At 41.5% G+C, this 22,034-nt stretch overlaps 2 protein-coding genes across 3 annotated transcripts; one reads left to right on the forward strand and one right to left on the reverse strand.

The window, feature by feature from the left end:
* Window positions 1–1,023: 1,023 nt before the first annotated feature.
* On the forward strand, window positions 1,024–16,781 carry pla2g6 (phospholipase A2, group VI (cytosolic, calcium-independent)). Of its 2 annotated transcripts, XM_069689575.1 has the most exons (19): window positions 1,024–1,064; window positions 1,668–1,888; window positions 2,286–2,495; window positions 3,267–3,447; window positions 3,656–3,843; window positions 4,838–4,934; window positions 5,184–5,366; window positions 6,470–6,578; window positions 8,413–8,529; window positions 9,216–9,306; window positions 9,981–10,144; window positions 10,225–10,375; window positions 11,845–11,981; window positions 12,306–12,383; window positions 12,904–13,058; window positions 13,156–13,207; window positions 14,516–14,631; window positions 14,797–14,870; window positions 15,513–16,781. In XM_069689575.1, exons 2-19 carry the CDS (start codon window positions 1,674–1,676, stop codon window positions 15,655–15,657), a joined length of 2,463 nt encoding a protein of 820 aa, XP_069545676.1. In that variant the 5' UTR covers window positions 1,024–1,064; window positions 1,668–1,673; the 3' UTR covers window positions 15,658–16,781. The 2 variants fall into 2 exon arrangements, with proteins under 2 accessions (XP_069545676.1, XP_069545677.1); XM_069689576.1 differs by lacking the exon at window positions 12,306–12,383.
* A 139-nt stretch (window positions 16,782–16,920) lies between these two features.
* LOC138615769 (B-cell receptor CD22-like) lies at window positions 16,921–21,876 on the reverse strand. Its single transcript, XM_069689577.1, has 9 exons — window positions 21,323–21,876; window positions 21,005–21,238; window positions 20,823–20,927; window positions 20,418–20,639; window positions 19,889–20,215; window positions 18,640–18,985; window positions 18,500–18,557; window positions 17,777–17,963; window positions 16,921–17,590 (listed from the first exon to the last, which is right to left on the reverse strand). The coding sequence occupies exons 1-9, from the start codon at window positions 21,627–21,629 to the stop codon at window positions 17,571–17,573; spliced, it is 1,806 nt and encodes a 601-aa protein (XP_069545678.1). The 5' UTR covers window positions 21,630–21,876; the 3' UTR covers window positions 16,921–17,570.
* Window positions 21,877–22,034: the final 158 nt, after the last annotated feature.

Raw genomic sequence — 22,034 nt, forward strand, 5'->3', positions numbered from 1 at the left:
TACACTTTTCCCACCACGACATGTAAAAAATAATAATAATAATAATAAAAATAGCATCGTAGCATCATATGTGGTGCTTGGGCATTCAGAAGCTGGATTAGAAAGGGAGAGTGGGGCCAGTGCACAATGAATGTCCCGGTCTGCCCATGAGTACACACCAGAAAGTCCTCATCTTGTAAGAATAAAGCTCAGTGAACCTTTATTTAACGGAGCTTTTGACTTAAAATGACAATCAAATGTCCTACTGGGCCTAACCTTGGATGGGATGGCATTTTGGAGTTTGCATAATGTTCTCATGGCTGAGTTTGATTACTTCACTTCAATGCAGTTTTGTTGTCGGCCTACATGAACTTTAATTTTGCAGGTTCAAGCTACTTCTATTATTTCTGCTCTAATTCCCAAAGACTGAATATTTTACTTCGATAGATTTTTCTTACACTATATTGACCCACTATTTTTTGGAGACTTCATATTACACACAACACGTAAAATCAGATTTTATGATGCTTCTTACTTTGATATTCTAGGATAACATGTATGTAAGTAAAGTAAAATGGGATAAGTAGTGTTGCTGCTTTTACATATCTTAAACTATAAATACTATGAGGACACATTCATGTGTATTATTGGTGTTTTACAATGGCTTTTGAACCAAAGACTGATTTATAACTAAAAATCTAAATTACTGAGTCATTCATTTAATGTTTAATGTGCCTGTAAAAAAAAAAACGTCACTACAATTTTAATTTCTTTTCTCAAATCTAACTTATTTATTGATCATTTTTAATTGTTCTCGAGTTGCTCAGTGGAAAATATGTTTTAAAATAAAGATGACGTAACAGCTCCGCTAAATTGATGACGTGATTACGAAGGTCTTTGATCCACAAGAAAACGATCTTCAATAGCGTTATGTCCCACCCTTTATACGTAGCAAGTATCTCGTACCTGAGCTCTGTGATTGGTCCAGCTCACGCCAATCAAGATCTGCAAGCAAGGTTGGTTGCGGGACGCGATTGTTGACGTCGCTGTCAGAAGTCAGGCCGACGTCGCAGAGCAGCTAGCAGGTGAGCTCGGACAGACAGCGGCGGGCCGCTTTTTATTTACACCACTTAATGCGATCAGCTGACGGGAAGCTAAATGTTGTATCTGTAAATAATTTGAGGTGTTTATGTTAAAACCATAAACCGACTGCGTGTTTCGCTGACAGTATCAGGGTTGTTGTTGTTGTTGTTTTTTAGCGCCGCTATCGTGTCGAGTTGATTGAGGATAACTTGAAACTCGTGAGCAGCATGAACAGAGACACGTGTTTGTTATGGGAAGGAAAGTCGTTTCATACTCGGTTATCACAGATACAAGAAGGTCTGGGAGTTTAACAGGGAGGGGGGAGTTGGCAGCTGTTAGCCTCGCGTGTAATAATAATAATAATAATAATAATAATAGTATAACGTTAAGTTGTTTTTGACAGAGCAGGAACCCACAAGTAGAAACTGTCAGCAGCTGTAACACACAATGTCGGGGTTAGTAGTCGTGTTGCTCTTCTTGAGTGGTTGCATCCCGTCCTGGGGATGAAATGAATCATTCATCAATGTTGACAACAATCCCATAAACATGACTGCGTGTTTTATCTGTGCTGCTGTTTCAGTCTTTCCACATCTCTGTGATTTCAGGTGACAATGCAGTTCCTGGGCCGGCTGTTGGACACCGTGTCCTCCGTGTCAACCCTCTTCACCAACCCTTACCGGGTCAGAGATGCGCCGCTGTCCGACTACGGAGGAGCGGGCAAAGTCCTGCTGAAAGAGGAGGGCCGCCTGGTCCTGTACAAAAACACCCAGTGTCAGTCGTGGGACTGTCTCCTCATGTGCCCAGAGACACCGACTGTTGTGCTGAGGTCAGTATTGATCACATCAACGGGAGAGCGGTGGGATAATACGTGCCATTCGTAGTGCAATACAGCCGCCAAAGTAGTGTCAAAGGTGCAGATGTCATATTTTGAGATGCAACTTTTTTTTGAAGTCTGTAAATTACAACAAGTAGAAAGTAATGTAAATAGTGACATTGAATGAACAAAAGGGACTTTTTGATAGACAAAGGAAACCAAATACAAGAAATAAAACACACTCTGAGGCTCACAGCTCTTTGTAATTATCTTTCCAAGTGGCAAAAAGTAAGTTATTCTTATTCTTAGTTAACTAATCTGTCATTTGCAGTAGTTTTACCAGAGTTTTTGGTACTATAGGTAGTATCTCCCGTGAAACTTGACTCTGTACCCGCTGGGCTGCCTGAAGGCTCTTTCAGGTGCTGTCAGAGGAGGACGCCATGAACTGGTTCCCGCAGTTCGCCCTCAAACTACGACCCTTCTACGAGACACTTCCTCTGAAAGCCGAGACGGTGCAGCCAATCGTGGACTGCATCCGCAACCACCCGGACTGGAGCTCCGCCCACATCGCCGTGGAGACGAGTCTGAGAGAGTGTCTCAAACACAACTTTGTCCAGAGGTAGGACATGTTGAGTTTTACCCAGCGGTGGGTCAGACTTAGTGAACCTGCAAGTTATTCTTGTTGATTATTAATTGAATCAGTTTTATATGAAGTTGTATGACTTCATATTTTTATATATATATATATATTTGCATTATATACAACTGAGTGAGGACAGGATAAGGATGTATAAGCCTCTTCTATAGAAGTGTGTGCAGTCAGTATGAGTGCCAGCTAAATGCATAGAGGGTAACAAATACTATTAATTATGTATGACTGATTTATATAAACAGCTTTTTCCATGCAGCAGTTGTTTTTTTATTCACATTAGTTCAGTGTAATAAGAAACGTATTATTACATGTAAAAGCTACTTGAGACAGTGAATCTATCACAGTGGACATTTAATTGCTATAGTTTTTGTCAAAGTCTCTGAGGCAGCCTCGTGTTGTGGGGACACTTAATATAAACGACACAAAGAGGGAACAGACATCATGAAAAGGAATTTCCAAGTAAAGTTAAAAAGTTTATGCTGGAATGAGTTAAAAGGCACAAAGATGTTTCAAAGCTGTCCTTGTTTTAATCACATTACCACAGCATGATAAGATAAGGTGGCCAAAAAAAACGAAGGTTCTGCAAGCCAGTTTTTATACTGACACGATCGGAAACTTATTGCTGCCGAGAAAGAGGAAAATGATTTAAAACCTGCTTTATACTTAAGAAAATTAGTTTTATGGCAAAACGTGCAGAGCTCCCAAAGATAAAACCACCTGTCGTCTTTCCGCCTTCAGTCAGATCAACGCTCGCAATGCATCAGGTCAGACGCCGCTGCACCTGGCGTGCGAGCGAGGCGACTTGGCGTGCGTAAAGGAGCTGCTGGAAGAGAGCCAGGCTCGTACCGATATCAGAGACCGCAACGGAGACACACCCATGCACTGCGCCTCCAAGCAGGAGTCTCCAGTCATCGTCCAGGTGAGACTCAGCCGGGGTGAAGTCTCAGTTACACGCGTGAAGGTTGATGCTCTATTCAGATGGAAAACAATACATCAGTCTCGTTTCATCTGATTCATCTGGAATTTATCATAACGCCATTTTTTGAACTGTTTTTAAAACTCAACTGATTAGATCCTCCGAACTGCGTATGAACATCATGTTCCCGCTCTCCTCTCTCCTCTTGCAGGTTCTGTGCTCTCGACTGTGCTCGGGGGTGAACGAGCTGAATGACAACGGGGAGACGCCGCTCCACGTGGCGTGCCGTTTGGGCCGCATGGAGGCCGTCAAAGCACTGTTGGAGGGCGGGGCCAAGTGTGGTGTCATTGGTGGTGCAGGCTACCCCATCCACAGCGCCATGAAGTACAGCGAGAAGGGGTGAGAGGGACGAGCGCTAAGATTTAGCGACAGAACAGTTTTGGTGTGTTTTCCTCAAGCGGCACGGTGTTGAAGAAAGGAACCGTTTCCGCTCTTCCACTGATCAACATCTTGGCCCAAATACAAGAACCACACACGGACTTTGGAGAGATAACGACTTAATACCAGTGAAATTACCTGTCCATGCAGCTGGTTAGTTTTACTTTGACAAGAAATCTCAAAATAAGCTGGTTCCAGTCTAAATATTAATGCTGGTTTATAGATCAAATTATTTGAGATCAGACTTTCTACAGCACAGTAATCAGTGAAATAACTAATTATTAGTAAAAGTTCTTAATTAAATAGTTTTGAATTATTAACTTTCGCCCACTAGAAAACTGAAGGCCAAGGAAGAAGAGAGTGAATCACTAATTCAAGTGGAAATGACTTCATACTGGTTTGAAAGAAGGTGACTCATCTTGAAATAGGACATAGGTAGGTCAAAACGCATATTTAATTCAAGGAAGGTGATATTTAATTGAATTTAGTGAACTGATCTGCCTGAAAAAGCACTAAATGATCTATTTATGCTAAAAACAAGACCAAGTAGATACCATGGTATAGTATGGTATTAAGCCAAAATGACAGATGGATGTACAAGAGCAGTAATTAATACTTGATAGAATAAAATAAAATTAAAAAGGGGCCTAATCTGGAAATGCCAGTGAGTGTATTTTTTGTGAGTTATTTCATTTTGCTGAAATGAGTAATGCTGAGGGAGGGAAACTGTAGAGGTTGTTACAAAATCATTTAATGGTGCTTTTTAAGACATGGAACACTTTGTACAAACACACACACAAAAAAAGTAAAACCCAAATAAACTGTGGCCTTTTATAAGGGTTACTGAAACTGACATCGTACATGAGAAAAACTGTGCTGAATGATTTTAAATGATCTGCTTCTGTTGATATGTATTCGATAGTAAATGTGTTTTTGTTGTGTGTTTGTGTGTCAGCTGTGTGGAGGAGATCCTTAAAGCAGACCCAGGTCAGCTCCAGGCTGAGGACTCTTTGTATGGCGGGACGCCTCTTCACTGGGCCAAAACCTCTGAGGTTACAAACATTACATCCTGTGTTTAGTGGTTATGAGAAGCTGTTTGAATCACATGTTTGCATTGTGAGAGGATACATCCAGAGAAAAAGGCTTTGATGAAACCTAAATGGATGACCTCTGTCAGAAAGCACTTGGAGTCTGTACAACATCGAAAAACCTTTAATCCCTCATAAAGGCTCAGCTGTTGAAAGATTAGCAAAGCGTCAAAGACTAACTTCATGTTTGCTGTCTTGCTCTCTCTGTGCCAGATGTGTTGTATGCTGCTGGAGCACGGCTGTGAAGTGAACTACCTCAGCAAGACCGGGGAGAGCGCCCTCCACATTTTGACCCAGAGGGGCCGCTTCGAGGCGGCCATGGTGTTGCTCACCCACGGGGGGAATGCCAACCTGAAGGGCCAGCATGGGAACACAGCCCTGCACCTAGCGATGAAGGTGCGTGCAGAAGACACAGCGTATTGTTAGTCTCGTGTTTTCATCTCTTACTGATTTGCAAAATGTCGGAGAAATGAAAGAGTGATGATATTGGAGGGCCGATCGAAAAAACAAAAACAACTGTTGTGTATGACTTACAGTGCAGCGATGTGCGCAGTGCAGGAAGAAGCAACGACCTTCGCGGACAAGTTTTCCAAGTTTAATCACGTGATCAACATCAGCACCTGAGTTACGCAAGTTTTTGTGGACGCTGGTTCGTGCACATTTTACGATTTCATCATTGACTTGAGCAGAGACATTTGTGCCAAACTCCAGAAGTCAGCATCAGAGAAATGCCTTCGAAAATCCACTTCAATGAAACAGTGAGCCAGGCGAGGTGCTTTGAGCGACATTCGTGTTTCAAGAGGGGCAGAATGTCACTGTCCAAGACCGAAGAAAGGGCGTCAGGTCAGGAGCCGCCAGCTGGCTTTTCTTTGGTATTTGCGGTGGGGGGGGTTGTGCGCTGTTAATCTGTCCACCAGGCTCAGACTGTCAACAACGAGTTCCACTGTGATGCTCAGAGGGAAAACATTCACTGCAAACTATCTGCACTGTGGAACTGTGGCTCCAACATCTCAACGCTCCCGCTCACAGCACACAATTGAAAATGCAGAAGTCTCTAACCCACAAGCGAGCAGTTTTATTTGTGCAGCACATTTCATACACAGGGCCAATTCAGTACGCTTCACACAGATAAAAGCAATAGAAGAAACATACATCTATATATAAGATACAACAAATATGATTAAAAAACAACGCCAGGTCACATCGCTGTGCTGCACTCTGTTGGAGCGCACCGGGAGCCGTCTCTCAACTTTTTGAACACGCTTCATTAAAAAAGGGGTTTACTAAGTGGTTGTAACGCAGCAAGAGAGGGAAATGCTGAGAAGAAAATGCTGTTATTTGACAAAGCTGCTCAACTCGGTTCTTTCTCAATGCAGAAAAACTATGCAATGATATGTGACTCCTTCAGAATGGAAATAGATCCATCCAAAAACCGAAATCACAACACGTATGGTTTTAAGATAATGATATTGACCACTTTGTGTGACTCTGTTCATCAGATGGACCACATGGACTTGATCAAAGCTCTGATTGTGTTCGGGGCTGATGTGGAGATCCACAACGACCTGGGAGAAACGCCCGGACTCATCGCTGCTCGCAGCAGCAAAGGTGAGAGAGAGGGAGGGAGAGAGGGAGAGAGGGAGAGGGAGAGGGAGAGAGAGAGGGAGGGGGGAGCTTTAAATGTGGCTGACCTAACCAACCTGTTTGATCTCATGTAGTCCTCCTTCAAAGCATGTGTAGATTGTAGAGCGTCTGTGTGAGCACACGGAGGTATTTAACAAGAGATTCTAGACAAAATAATCCACTTTAAGCCGTCCTCAGTGCCAATTATTAATATTTTAAATGTTTTATGCAACGACTACATTGTTTTACAAATGTTAAGAGGCTCAATGAGCTGTCATTACTCCTTTTTTTAAAGGTGTAATAAGAAATATTTAACTGCCTTAAAGAGTAATATTATACAAGATAAGACTTAATTGATCCTCAGAGAGTGTAAAAAAGTGGGAAAGATACTAAAATACATAAAAATGAAAGTCACTCTCTGGTCTCTAAATTGTTCAAAAAAATACTTAATTACTGTTATTTAATCTTTTCACTCCCTACTGTCATGTTCACGTTCTCCATAGTAGAGGGCAGTAATACAAGTGAGTGGTATTTGAAAATGTCCTTTAATCCGTTAATAAAGCAAATGATTGTCAGTACAGTGTTTGCATCGCCCCTTCACTTCACAAGTTCATAACGTACACAGTGTCAGTGATAAAACATTGTTTGAATGTCATAGTTTGTTGCTTTACAGTTTTTGTTTTTGTTTTTTTTGTATTATTCTGACCAATAACTGTCGGCCTACAGTTGTGGTAGTGACATTCAAACTGCTTCCTTGTCACAATAAATTTCTCATCTGTAGTGCCGTGACAAAAAGCCCATCCAAATGATGCCCTAGATCAGGGGTGTCAAACTCACTTTAGTTAAGGGGCCACATACTGCCCATTTTCATCTCAAGTGGGCCAGACCAGTAAATTCACAGCATAATAATGCATACATAACGACAATATTTCTCTATGTTTAAATCATTGGTGAAGGTTTCTGGATGATAAACCCTATTTTAAAGGTCTTTCTACAATAAACTAGAAACATAAAGAGCAAAAACTCAAGACATCAGCCCACTGTTTATCTGCCTGGGCTCTCCTCTGCAGATTTAACGGGTCACAAAGCGAGCAGCAGCTTCTCCCTCCGGAGCAGACATCACATTTACGCTGTTTCTGAAGCAATTACTGGATCGATTAAAAAAAACAATTACAAAACGTTTGTACTCATAAACCTCCATATTCTCATAGAAATGCAATGTATGTCTTTCTGTAATTTTCACACTTAGCAAAGTCATCCGGCGGGCCGAGCCGGACCCCCTGGCGGGCCGGATCCGGCCCGCGGGCCGTATGTTTGACACCCCTGCCCTAGATTCTCTGTCAGAGTGTTTCCACCTGAGACTTTACCACAGACAGCAATATAATCCACCTGTTAAAAAGAAGAGCATTTTAAAGGCCAAAATATTTTTAACCTCTAGTGTGAATACTTATAAAAAGACCTGAACATTGTTACTCCTGACTTTTTACTTCCTGTTCAAACAGGCTTATCGCATGAGCATATTTGTTGTTTGCACATTAATAGGTTGTTTATGAAACCTTTCACTGGATGCCTAGAAGCAGAAATAGTGGTAATTTAAGTCTGCTGTTATGTATTCATTTTGAAAATGCATGATAATCGCTAAGAGCTTACAGATGTTCTCTCCTCCTCTCTCTCTCTCTCTCTCTCTCTCTCTCTCTCTCTCTCTCTCTCTCTCTCTCTATTCATCTTGAGCTCTTCCTGCTGTGTGTGCATGTCTAACACGCTGGCTTGCTTGTGTGTGTGTGTGTGTGTGTGCGTGTGTGTGTGTTAAACATGAAAGGTTCTAATAGAAAGATACTGCTGGACATGCTGTGTAGTGTAGGAGTCCAGCGCTGCCTCCCTCCCTCCCCCGGCAGTCCTCCTCCCATCTCCACCATGGCCAAGCCTCCAGGCATAGGTAACACCATCGTCCCTCACCTGCCTCTTCTTCACATTTGATTTGGTTTCTATTCTACTTTTATTTCACCAGGAGGTCCTTTGAGCTTTACGTCTTTCAAGGTTACAGGAATTATATCACTGTTCTCTGTTTGTTTGTTTTCCACTTAAATGTCTCCTTTTTCCTCATAACTGCATTATTTTTAATTCATTTATTTCATATTTGGCAAATCCTGAAAATTTGTGCTAATTTAGGACCGTTTCAATTAATTTGAAACATAATGTAAGAAATGACTTTTATTACAAAGTGTAAAGACTAATCTTCAACAGATTAACATGTTTTCAGTTCAAAGCGCTGTTGGAAAACTTCAAATCAGGAGTTTGAAGAATGTTAATGAATGAAACCTGAGCGGGAAGGTGGGATTTTATTTTGATCATGTCAACAATGATCCAAAAAAGTTTGATGAGGCAGCATTGCCGTGCTCCCCAAACCTTTTCCATTTGCAGCATACTGTGGCAGAGAGTGTCTGCGGTGATGTGTAATGATAGCGATGAATAAAGGAAATGTGTATGTTTATAGATGTTGTGAAACCATCACGAGTTGCTCCTTGTAAAACTCCCATGTGGCTTTCAGAAACCCCAGTGACCGCTTTCCTTTTCTGTCCTTCATGCATTCATTTGATGATGTGTCATGTGATTGGCTCACAGGGTTTGATGACATCATGTCTGTGGGCGCTGCAATCGGTGCAATGAGTAGAGGCAGATCTGAAGTGGACGGCCTCAAAATGGAGAAAAAGAAGTGAGTGGACTATATGAAAATTATTAGAAGGGGAGGAGATCAAAGAATATTTGTATGTCCTCTTTGCATTTGGAAATGAGAGAGCTGTCAGATTTGTTTAAGTGATTTATACACATTTTATACATTCATTTTTATACACATTTATATTTAATATTATTTAGATTTAATGATTTATATAGATATTTATTTATTTATATTGGTTTGTACTGATTTATACAGGTAATTTGTAGAATTTGTTCACTTTTTAAAACATGTATATTTAATGGAAATTTTAAATTTAAAATACAACAGTGGTTTGAAATATCAGTATGACAGGTGTACAATAATTAACAGGCTATATTGCATCATCTTATTTAATTGAACCACTGTGAGTCCGTTCATAGACATAGAGCTGGCACATGTGTCCGGTTCACTTGTAATTGATGTAATAACCATAAACGTATCTCCAGTTTGTCATGTTTGCTGTAAATATATCATTTTAAGATGAAGAGGTTGTTAAGGTACAAAACCTTGATTTAAGGGGAAGGCATTCTTTCTTTTGTAAAACGGAATATAGGATCAATCCCTTTTCCAGGCACAAAATATTTTTTTTGTATAATTTTATTTGTATGTTTTATATGATTATTACAGTTTTGGAGACAATAGTTTTTGTTGTTGTCTTTCCTGTGCTGCAGGATAGACAGACTGCTGTGTCTGGATGGTGGAGGCATTAAAGGCCTTGTGCTGATCCAGATGTTGATCGCTCTGGAGAGAGAAGCAGGTCGACCCATCAGAGAGCTCTTCGACTGGGTGGCCGGCACGAGCACCGGGGGCATCCTGGCCCTCGCTATCGTCCACGGTGTGGTCGCGTTTTCTTTTACACTTCTCAGCGTTCCTATAACGGATCAGAACAACAATGAAACTTTCTTTTGTGTGTAGGTAAGTCCATGGAGTACCTACGCTGCCTGTACTTTAGGATGAAGGAGCAGGTGTTCAAGGGATCAAGACCCTACGAATCAGCACCGCTGGAGGACTTCCTGAAGAAAGAATTTGGAGAACACACCAAGATGACAGACGTCCGATACCCCAGGTAACTGTGACGTCAACATGTGACACTTGTCAGCAGGCTGTTTATAGCCAATGCTTTCCTGTAAAGTAGTCTTTTGCAGGCAGGAGGCAATTTGTGTATTTTGTTCTGTGTTTCTTGTTGGTAGCAATGTCATCAACCAGTTTTAAATATCCCTCTGCTTTGCTATGATTGGTCAGCCTTTTGGAAATTTGACCTGATTCTAACCTGCTGAGCAAAACTGGGGGAAAATGACTAAACTACCCAAAACGACTTGCTTTCTGTGTTAAGTTTGAGCAAGTACAAAGTCATCATATTTCTAGGATGGTTTATTATTTGTCACCTATGAACTTTCCTTCAATCTGCTGGGTTTTTCAGTCTAATTTAGGTCAGTTATGTTCAGTTTCAGTCAGCTCAAGGCGCTAAAGGTGAGACTACAATATTATGGAGAGAAATCCAACAATTCCAACCTGAACAAGCATTTGGTGACAGTGGAAAGAAAAAAAAAAAAAGACCTTTTAACAGGAAGAAACCTCCAAAAGAACCAGACTCAAGAGGCAGGCGGCCACCGGTCTGGACTGGTTACCGCAGGCTTCTGTTTAGGGCCTTGCTTCCTTCATACTGTTACCCAGCCGGCTAACAGGGGAAACATTTGGTCGGCCCGCACCGGTTAATAGCGTCTTGATCAGCTACCACAGCTAATGGGTTGTTTTCCATGGTGTGGAGCTGCACTTCCAACTAAGCGAGCCCTGTCTCCAATGTTGCAAAAAGTTTAATTTTATGACAAACAAAATATCGCTGAAGGAGGCAGAGGAAAAACTAAACATCTGTCACACTGATCAGGAGACAGAAGGAGAAGCAGAGGGAGAGAGAGAGACAGAGAAGCCTTGTTAAGCAAATGGAACTGAAATAGCACATTTAAGTTTAAGGTTAGCAAAGGATTTTGCATGAGTGTTACAAGTTGAAATCAGCTGCCCAGCTGCCGCACAAAGAGGTTTTGTGTAGATGAGCGAAGCTATATGAGCGAGGATGAACGCTGTGAACAGCAGCAAAGCGCGTCCGCAACGGAAAGTGAAACATCACGGTGACTGTGATGTCCAATGTGACACACAAGATCCCAACTACTAACATGGAAGGAATTTGGGAGGCCAGATGCTCTATTTCACAATGAATGTAAAAAATAGTTTGTGGATCCACCCCTGTGATTCAAACCTGCTCCACACATGAATGGGTTCCTCCTCAATTCATGCGACACAATTCCACAAAGTTTCTTGAAAATTGGGGCAATCCTGCTGACAAACTTCAAAAAATGTTAATACAATTTTTTACGATTCTGAAAATCATTTTTGTGTCATGTGTTGCTTGTTTTCAGGTTTTAAAGAGAATTTCTCGTCGAGCTTCTTTAGCATGAACACAAATGCTGAACCAACCGACGCTCCTCTCTCTAACTATTACGCTTTTCACTTTCCCCTCCTTTATTTCTTTCTGCACAGGGTGATGGTGACCAGCGTTCTGGCAGACAGACATCCAGGCGAGCTGCACATCTTCAGGAACTACAACCCTCCGTCCGTCCGCAGAGAGCCTCCATATGCCACCACTGCTACGTTCAAGCCTCTCACCATCCCACAAGGTACTTCAGCTGTTACCCACTGTGACCTATTGCACTAGTCTTTTAATACCAGAGAGGGCGAGTGGCGCGCACTGATCATACCACTGTGTGCCGGCAAAGTAAGACGTTTTCAGAAACTGCAGGTTTTAAATTGCGGGATGTGGTAACCACGTTTTTGGTTTATTCAGGCAGTGAAACCTGAAAATGGTTGTGGGTGAACGCAGAGTTGGCATGTCATCACATTCAGTAGGAAGTCTGATTGTGTTGTGCTGTGTTGTTCTGTGTTGTTCTGTGTTGTTCTGTGTTGTGTTGTGTTGAGTGCCAGCTGCCATGTTGTTGTTACAGGATGGGAGGATGAGGATGTGTTGATAGTAGGATACACAGAGGAGCCATCCAGAAAGCATAGAAAGGTGCCAGATGAAGGTGTGTGGATGTGTGTGTGTGTGTGTGTGTGTGTGTGTGTGTGTGTGTGTGTGTGTGTGTGTGTGTGTGTGTGTGTGTGTGTGTGTGTGTGTGTGTGTGTGTGTGTGTGTGTAACTAAAGTCAGTAAAACTAATTTTCTCCAAAAACACACCTTAGATGGAATTAAAAAGTTTAACATTTTTAGTTTTAAATACTCTTTCTTGTCCACAATGTGCATTTCAGTTCAGCACCTTAACACTTCACTGCTGCTAACAACTGTAGTTTGGGAGCTCGTCGTCTCATACTGGATGTCAATCTTAGCAAAGAATTAAATAAATGTATTTTGTTAACCCTTCCATTCATATCATGCTTCTTCCCAGAGTCTAATAAAAACCACGTGGAATTATTGTTTCGGGATATACCGTTGGGAAGTACTGAAATCTGCATCTGGCTTATCTCGTTGATAAATGTGTTTTTTCCTCTTGCGCTATTTGAAAAAAACCTGCAGTCTTAAACCCTCAAATCCTCGTCTTTACATCAGAGCAATTAGTGTGGAGAGCCGCTCGCTCCAGCGGAGCTGCTCCAACCTACTTCCGACCAATGGGCCGCTTTCTGGATGGAGGGCTGCTGGCCAATAACCCGACTCTAGACGCCATGTCAGAAATCCATCAATACAACAAGGCCTTGAAAGCAGAGGTAAGTCTTGCATTAAGTGCACAATAAACTACTAACCTAAATGGATTAGTAAGTCCTTTATTGTTTATTAGATGATTTATTTATCCGTTTCTCTCAGGGCCTCAAGGAGGACATCAAGAAGCTGGATATAGTTGTTTCTCTTGGAACAGGTAAGTCATTTAAATGTGTCTGAATGTGTTGTGTATCCATTGACTGCTTGTATATTAGGTTGTTTTTTTTATTATGCCTGTGCACATAATGTATGTGGATGAGATAAGATAGCAACATGAGAATAAAAACAACTGAGCAATAACTAAGGTATATAAGTAATAAAGGCTAACAGTGCCTAAAGTCCACTTTCCCACGGCCGGTATCAGCACGACCCGACTCACTTTGGACAAAAGTTGTGGACAATACCCGGTGCTATTTTTAGTATCACCGTCATCGAGGTTCCAAGCGAGCTGAGCTGACACTAAAATGTGACTTGAAAACATTGCGGACCACTGATTGGTCAAAGAATCATCACAATCGCAGCGTCGCAACATGGGTCTGCATCCTGCACCAACCCGCCATTGTTAACCATCCAACCTACTATAGCAGCCGCAATTTATTTTATTCACTGGAAAACTCCGTTAACGGAAACCTGCAAAACCAAACTGCGGTCAATTAAGGAGCTGCAGACGTTCCTCTGCTTGACAAACAGCCGCATACGGAGAATCCAGAACAGCCTCTCCTCCATTTCCTCCACTGTTTCTGTCTGTCGGTTTGAAGATAATGTCACAACAGTTTCATGCGTCGTCACTGCGTTCAGGGATTACCATCTGAAGTGGAAAAGGAATTTCGGAAAAATACTTGGTACCAAAAGGGGGCAGTGGTGAGCCATTAACTGCAGTGGAAAAGGGGCTGTGTAGAATAACACAAGAAATGAGTCCACTAAAATCTGCCGCTGCCCGGGACGATGGTGGTGGTCAGTGCAAGTATCTGAACTGTGTCCCACCTGGAAAAACAGGGAATTCAATTATTACCATTTTGCATTCTTTCAAACAAACACTTTGAGATAAAGTTACACTCAACTGGGCGCCAACTGAACTCAGTTTATCTCAGTTTATGTTGCTAACCAACACAGCAGTTGGCTTAAATGTCAGGTTCAATATTTCACAACCCTGATGAACAGTCCTGTGTGTTTATACATATACACATTATATAATATATAATAAAACCGTCTTTCAGTCTCTGACACTTTCTGTCAGGGTTTTTATTTCTGATTAAATGTGCCATGGAACAGCCATGAGTTGTCGTATGTCATCTCATGGATGATGTTAACCCAGGGTGTCAGCAGGATACAGCGTATTTACAGTAATTCACACTTATTTTGAGATGGAAAGCCGCTGTGTGTAGACAGTTATTTGTCTCTTCCTGCAGAGCCACCACTGGTTATACACTTTGGTTGTGTTCATGTGCTCCTTGTGTGCCTCCAGGTAAACCTCCTCAGGTGGTGGTGAGCTCTGTGGATGTTTTCCGGCCCTCCAACCCTCTGGAGCTGGCCAAGAGCTTTGTGGGAGCAAAGGAGCTGGGCAAAATGCTGGTGGACTGCGTGAGTACACCACTTTTTGTATTTCAATCAGTGATTGAATCAATCATCATTTTCTACTGTCCAAACAATGTTTTGATCCCATTCATTCAGCCAGAGTTGTCACTTCCACTTTTTTTTCTAAATGTTTACTCATATTTTTCTTCAAAATCCTCTGTGAATGAACAGTGCACAGATTCTGACGGCTGTGCTGTGGACAGGGCCAGAGCCTGGTGTGAAATGATCGACACCATCTACCACAGGTCAGCTGACTATGAACATCCTTTTTCTGGCGAAGTATCTTTTCTCAGCCCACTTTTTGTAATGTCTCTTATTCATCACACTTCCTGTGCCGTTTTTCAAAACACGAGTTTTATGTAAGACATTTTGCGAGCTGACTGGTGTCAGTAAACCCTGCATGTTGCAACGAGTAAACATTCGGGTGCGAGCGCCGATATTAGTTACAGTGAGACTACCTACTAGTCGTCAGTGTGCTGGATGAGGTTGGGAACACTGGAGTCAAATGTGCTGCGAGTCAGTCTTTTAGAGGCATGTTGACGCATTGATTCAGAAAAGATGTCTAGGAAGTGCCCGGCCGAAACCAGACACGACTGCAGTTTAATCCCCAGATAGACTGTATTTCCAGACGGTTTCTATCTTGGTAGTGCCTGACTCGGCTAAAACAAAAGTTTTTGAAGGATACATTATTCTGTGTCATTAAGCCCTATTCAGAGCTTATCGCAACCTTTTTAAGTGAAATTACAAGGTAAATATATGTAAAACCTTTTCATTAAAACACCATTGTGCAGCCTTTCATACACTCATGTTGTTTCAACTATTTTTTTTAAAGTTTGTCCCTGCTGTGAAACCTCTTACAGTCAGTGTGTTTGTTGTATTTTGCGCAGACTGAGTCCCCAGCTGTCACAGGAGGTGATGCTGGACGAGGTGAGCGACGCGGTCCTGGTAGACATGCTGTGGGAAACCCAGATGTACCTGTATGAGAAGAGGGAGGTCCTCCAGTCTCTGGCAAAACTGCTCCTGAACAAATAAGAACACAAGAAAACCATGAGGAGAGGCTGCGAAGATGGGAGGAGAAGAGATGGAGACGGCAACAGGGAGTCAAGAGTGGTTGGACGAGGCACTCATATTTTTGAGCCATGTGTCTTCTTCTAGACTGTAATGTCTATGTTGGTGTGTGCTTTCTCTTTAAAAATGATTTACACTTAAATGTAAGTACACATCAGCAAGCGTGCGAACCAAGATGGAAACTGAAGACAGGAAACTTCCTTTCGCCTATTGAAAAGCAAGTCATGTAGCATGATGTGACCTTATCACTGATCTTGTCACGACTGTGGTTCATCAAGTTTACTGGTTGTGTAGAAACCAGTGAAGGAAAGATTAAATCTGGTCTTCTTTGGTCTGACCACTCGAGAAATGGAGAAGGAAGTGGTTTTAACAAAATGTAGCGTACACAGCGACTGCGGCTGTGTACGCTAACGGCCATCCTCCCTCTCTCCACTTATGTTGGGTAACAAATAGAGTCCAAACTTGTTTGAATCCATTTCTGACTGGATGGGATGAAACTGTGACTCTTCTCTTCATTCCTTCTTTACTTGTTCCTTTTTTTTTTTTTTTTTTTTTTTTTTATCCATTCAGCTACAAAGACACGTAAGATAGCGGCATTTTATTTTCCCTCAGACCATAATCATCAAAGGGAGTCTGCAATACCACCAGAAAGCCTACATTATACTGTAGTGCAGCTCGGGTGATGGTGATGATGAACCACTTCTGCCTTATGTGTCACTGACCCGTATTTGTACCGTTTCCTTTCTTCTTTCCACAACACATTTTCCTGCCCTTTTAAGTTATTTATACTGATTAGACGCAACATTTAGCCTCACACACCTGTCGATACATTGTTTGCACCTTGTAGACTCAATCACTGAGTCTGCTGTGAAAATGTCTTGAACGCATACTTAACATGTACTATTACAACTGGAGTCGGAAGTGAACTTGAATGATCAACTTACTTGAAGAATAAAGGAACAGAAGACCAGCTGCTACTTGCACAATATTAACAGGAGGCAACAAATACTTTTCTATTGTTTTTTTTAATCTGGATTAATTAAGTGTATACTTGTATGGTAATAAAATATATAATTATTGACCTAAAATGTATCGATGATATTTTTTCCCATAGTTTATTTAATCAAAGATTATAGACTATTATAGAATATATTTTATTGATACAAAAAATGTGGCCATTAAAAAAGTCAGAGGAGAAGTAGACTGTAAGAGTGAGCTTTATTCAAAGGTATTAATAAACACAACAAACATTAAAAAAAAATAAACAGTCTTCTTATATCTTTTCACTGCTTTTTATTCGATTGAGGGGAAGATCAATACATTGTTTATGTTGATGCTGAAGCAGATCTGTATTTTCTTTGGTGGTCATTTAAGATGCAGAAAATAATATTTGTTAAAAACATTGCATTATTTGTATAAGGGATATATCTTCACGTCATGGCAGTACGTTCATAATAAAGTATGCGTAGTATTAAAAGCAGATTAAGCATTATAGAAACCCCTCGTGGCCATTTAAGGAGACCAATATGAGCAATAGGTTCATTGCAGAGGAAGTCAGGTGTGCTGCTGACGGCTGCGTTCCGCTTGCGGGAGCTCTCGCTCTCATGCATGCTGGTTCACTGTCATGACTTTCTGTAGAACGCTTAAATGAACTGAACCATCATCAACACACCTGTGCAATATACACCGTGTCTAGTCTGTCTGCCGTGAAAAAGGTCTAGTTCAGGTTCGCTGCTCACAACACCGTGGTCACTGTCTTAATGAATGTTGTTAGAAAATGGAAGTAGTTGACATTAGCTGCTCTGGAAAACAAGACAAGACGGGAAGACCTTCTACGTTCTGTCCGTCACATTGGCCGGTGTTTGGTTTGCTGTTTTTCACTGTCTGGTTATTGAGCCTAAACGTAGAGATGAGAATGCATTCATGTAGTGAGGTTTAAACATGCTGCAAAGTATTTCAAACATATAACAAAGAACCATTTTGAAAACCTTCAAGGAAGTGCACAATCTGTAGTTCCTTCAACTTTGTCCAAGGTATCATACAACCTGTAATAAGCTACATAATTCTTAAAATGAATGCTTACTCGGGGTTGTGTTGGACCTAAACGAGACAACAGCATAGGCGGCGCACTCTTGTTCATGGGACTGAAGTGGCTGGATGTTGGAGTACAGAGGAACTGCCTGGTTCTGTGAGAAATGGACTTGGCTGTAATGAAGTTCCTGCTCTGTTGGTTGAGCTGAGATGTCGTTGCACTCTGGAACAGAATTTATCTGACAGAAACAGAAGGAATTACGTTATTTTAATGTGCACCGTGTCACTGATACAATCTAAGAAAAGCAATATCAACTGGTTTTAACTGGGTGGGAGGGTCGGTACAACATAGCAGCTGCTATGTGGCTCGAGTACTTCTAGAAGAGTTATAAATATGTGAGCTAGTATGTTAATACAATTCAAAGATAAATTGTCCAGGGAAAACCTAATTCTGCAGGAGATTTTACAGACTTTTATGAAGTAAATTTCATCATAGAAGTGGTGAACGAGTGGTTGTATGTCGTGTTTTAATAAACGCTGCCGTAGAATAATATTTATGTTTTACACTGCAAACTGTAGAACCGATGGAACTTCTGGAACAACCTATTTCTGTGCTGCTCGACCATAAACAGCGTTTACCATTAAGAACCTGTGAGAAAATCTTTAACAGTGGTCGGGCAGAACAATGCTATGATTTACTGAGACAGAAGTATAATAATAATGAATTGGAACTAATCATACCTGATTGCAGCAGAACTTAAATTATTTTTGTTACCTGCTCCAAGTTGTCCATTGTTTCATTTCTGAAGGATTGGCTGGAAGTCTTCTTTTTTCTGGTTAGTAAAAATAGTGATTAATAAAGTCAGGAGGTTAGCGTGTGAATTAGTGTGTGTGACAGAGCACGGTGATGCTCACCTCATCCACAAGAAGACAGCAAGAAGTATTAAAACCAGAAGAGCTGCAGAAACTCCTGCAGCAGCTGGTTCCCATTTTCCTGGGATACTGTGAACAGTGAGACTCTTTTCAGTCGAGCTGAAGTTTTTGTTGGTTCTGACAGCACACGAGTATTTCCCTGCATGCTGGCTGCTGACTGGGTCTAGAAGCAAGTGTTTGTTTTGGTGTTCTGGCAGGGTCAGAGGTCGACTGTTGAAGTACCAAATGTAGTTTGTGTTGTCAGTGAGAGGACAGCTGGTGCTGCAGGTCAGTGTGACTCTCTGACCCTCTGTCACCTCTGCAGAAGGAGTTATCTTCACTCTCAGGCCTGGTAGATGATAGATTGGTCAGCACAATTTGAGTTCTCATACATTACAAACAAATAACAACAAAACAGGGTTAGTTGTCGGTTTTTCAATACAACACATATCACTGTTATAAGGACGTTTTTCCTGATCTGCCACATTTCAGAAAGGTACGATTAGGCACATTAAACTACAGCGCGTCCTACTTTTCAGTTTAACGGATAATAGAAACAAACTTTGACTGCAAGACAGGAGCGGTAGGCTTGTGTGATGGAATCATGTAAGCCCAACCATTGATTCTAGTTTTCTTATCTTTCTGGCACTTGTACGGTATATTATCACAACAAGCAACATGCAAAGTGTGAAACAATGAGTGAGGCTGTAGGCTGAATGCAAGGCTTCTTGTTCTGGTCAGTTGGGACTTTAACTTGAATCAGTTAATCTTCTTAACAAGGTTAAGGATTGCGTCATCGATCGGGATCTGTTTGTGTATCCATTTGACGTCTTATTTCACACGTAAGACACTAAAACATAGTTGAATGATGGATCTTCACATTGTGTCGAGTGTTTGGCCTCATTGGTAGGGCGGAAAAAGTGCAACATCTTAAACGTGACAGATGTTACATAACTGGTTTGAGGCCCGTCTTTTCAAGAAGCATTTAAACCTCAGGTATTTCATGCTGAAACGTGAATATGAGTTCAAATACCGACAATGTCTTGTAAAGGAGTGAACTGAATCGACTCTGGACTGAACACAGTATCAGCTTTTCACTTTTCAAAATACCCGCATCAGAAAATAAGAAACCTTAAATAATGTGCTCTGTATGGAGAACGTGACCATGACGTGTACGCAGTTGGAAGTTTTCCGAAGTATAGTCTACTGTCTGCTGCTCGCACATAAAGACGGGGCCACAAGTTATAATTACCTGTGATAATCAGAGTAACTCCAGACTGTCTCCATCGTTTGCTGGCTTTTTGAATACGAAACTTGTATTCTGCTGAGTCACTCTCCTTTACATTTTTTAATCTGAGGGTGTGTTGGTTCCTCATGTTGTCATGATATCTCACATCCCCTGTGTTGTCAGTCACCTGTACCTCATCAGCATTTCCCTTTTCTTTATACCAAAGTTTGGACTCTGGCTGCTTGTTGGGAGAATGCCAGTATTCACTAGAGATGTTTACAGAGGAGCCCTCGAAGGCACAGATTCTCCTGCTGACATAATTCACGCTCCAGCAGTTCCCATCCTCAACACCTGGAATACAAATGAACGGCAACTGAAACTACTTAGACATAGATATTTAAAATTGGGACGAGCCAGCTTTCAACATGTTTGCCATATGAATAGTTTTTGTTAACCATACAGTATTAAAATAATCAGATTTCTCATCAGCTATTGCAGACCGTTAAAACAAATGTTCCCTTTATTAACAGACCATCAGTTGGTTTACACTCACAGAAGTCAGCAGAGCGCAGATCCTCAAGACCTTGCACAGCACAAGAGAAGCTGTTTGCAATTGTTTCCGTAACAGAAATCTGCTGTTCCTCATACTGTCTTTGTATGTGTGTGTTCTTATACCATGTGAAGGGAATCAGAGGGTCAGTCATGTTACAGCTGGTGATACAGGCCAGTGTGACATAAGGTGATATGTCAGCAGCAGTCTGTTGAACATGTATTTCTGTTGGGAGATGAAGAAGATATTTTTCAACAGTTCATTTCTGCCATGTCATTTAGATATGATTTGATACACTGCGAATAAATTATTAAATACTGGCTTTCAGACAGAATATGTAGGACTGCATGTCAGTAGATGATGTACTGTTAGAGGTGAGAGGAGTGTACATGTCTGTGAAAACATCACCTCTGGGATATGTGATGGAGCAGGACTCATCTAATGATGTCTGTTTGTAAGAACACATTCTCCCTTTGGCGTATGTCACACTGAAGCAGACCGGTGTGACCTCGCCTGGACAAAACAGGCGTTTAGTTCATTAACTGGTGAACACTGATTTTAATGATGATGAGTTCATGATTGTCACTCACCCACGGAGACTTCAGGGGCTCTGAGCTCCTCGTAGCCTTTGATAGCACAGGAGTATCTGACTGCCTCCTCACTGCTGACCAGCTCTTGGTACCAGGGAGACCAGTCCTCATAGAGAAACTCTCTGTTCTTGTACCAGATGAAGGCTGCAGGCTTTTCAGTCAGAGGACAGCTGGTGCTGCACATCAGTGTTACTGTCAGTCCCTCGGTGGTGGGAAACACTTTTACCTGCAGGTCTGTGATGATGGTTAATAGAAATAGTATTATGCATGGATTATTATTGTAATCACCTGGTGATACATTTGTGACGGCCACTGTACCTGCAACATGGAGATGAATACTGCCTTGTCTGCAGTCTTCTGGTGTGGCAGTAGGTTTTCTGCAGCAGTAAAAACGTTCATCCCTCTCTGTTTGATCACTGACCGTCAGAGTGAAGTTAGTCTCTTCTGATATGCTGTACTTTCCACGATTTCCATCCAGAGAGTGATCAGTCTTGGACCTGTGGACAGTGCACCAATTCTTGCTTGAACCGGGATGTTGAGCTGAGCAGGACAGATTCACTGATGACCCTTTTAAGGCACAGATGCAGTCCCGCTGGTTGTGAGTCCCTTTAACAGAAGATGTCATTAGCAAGCATTCATACTATTTTCATCACATTCCTCTCCATACTAATGTACTATGAAATGATGATGATATGATACTGGCAAGGATCTCACACTCGTACCGTCATACCAAAACTGTATTTGATTCACTTTGTAACTATTATCTACACTTAAACTCATAAAATACAGAGAAAAAAAAACGTGTTTTCACAGTTTTCCGTTAATATAGAGAAGAAAATAAATCATTCATACCTGAGATGTAGAGAATGAAACCCACAAACACAAATCCAGCTGCTGCCAAGAACATGGCTGTTGTAGACTTCAGCTTCTAATCAAAAAGTTGACTATGATTTGACATTTTATGAAACTTGAATGAATGGTCAAAATCAGCAGCAGTCCTCTTACAAAGGAAAGGCTGAAGGCAGAGTGA

The sequence above is a fragment of the Brachyistius frenatus genome, unplaced genomic scaffold (genome assembly GCF_029030835.1).
Source record: "Brachyistius frenatus isolate BFR_SWC_R1_liver_20210118 unplaced genomic scaffold, ASM2903083v1 Contig_7, whole genome shotgun sequence".
Classification (NCBI taxonomy): Eukaryota; Metazoa; Chordata; class Actinopteri; family Embiotocidae; genus Brachyistius; species Brachyistius frenatus.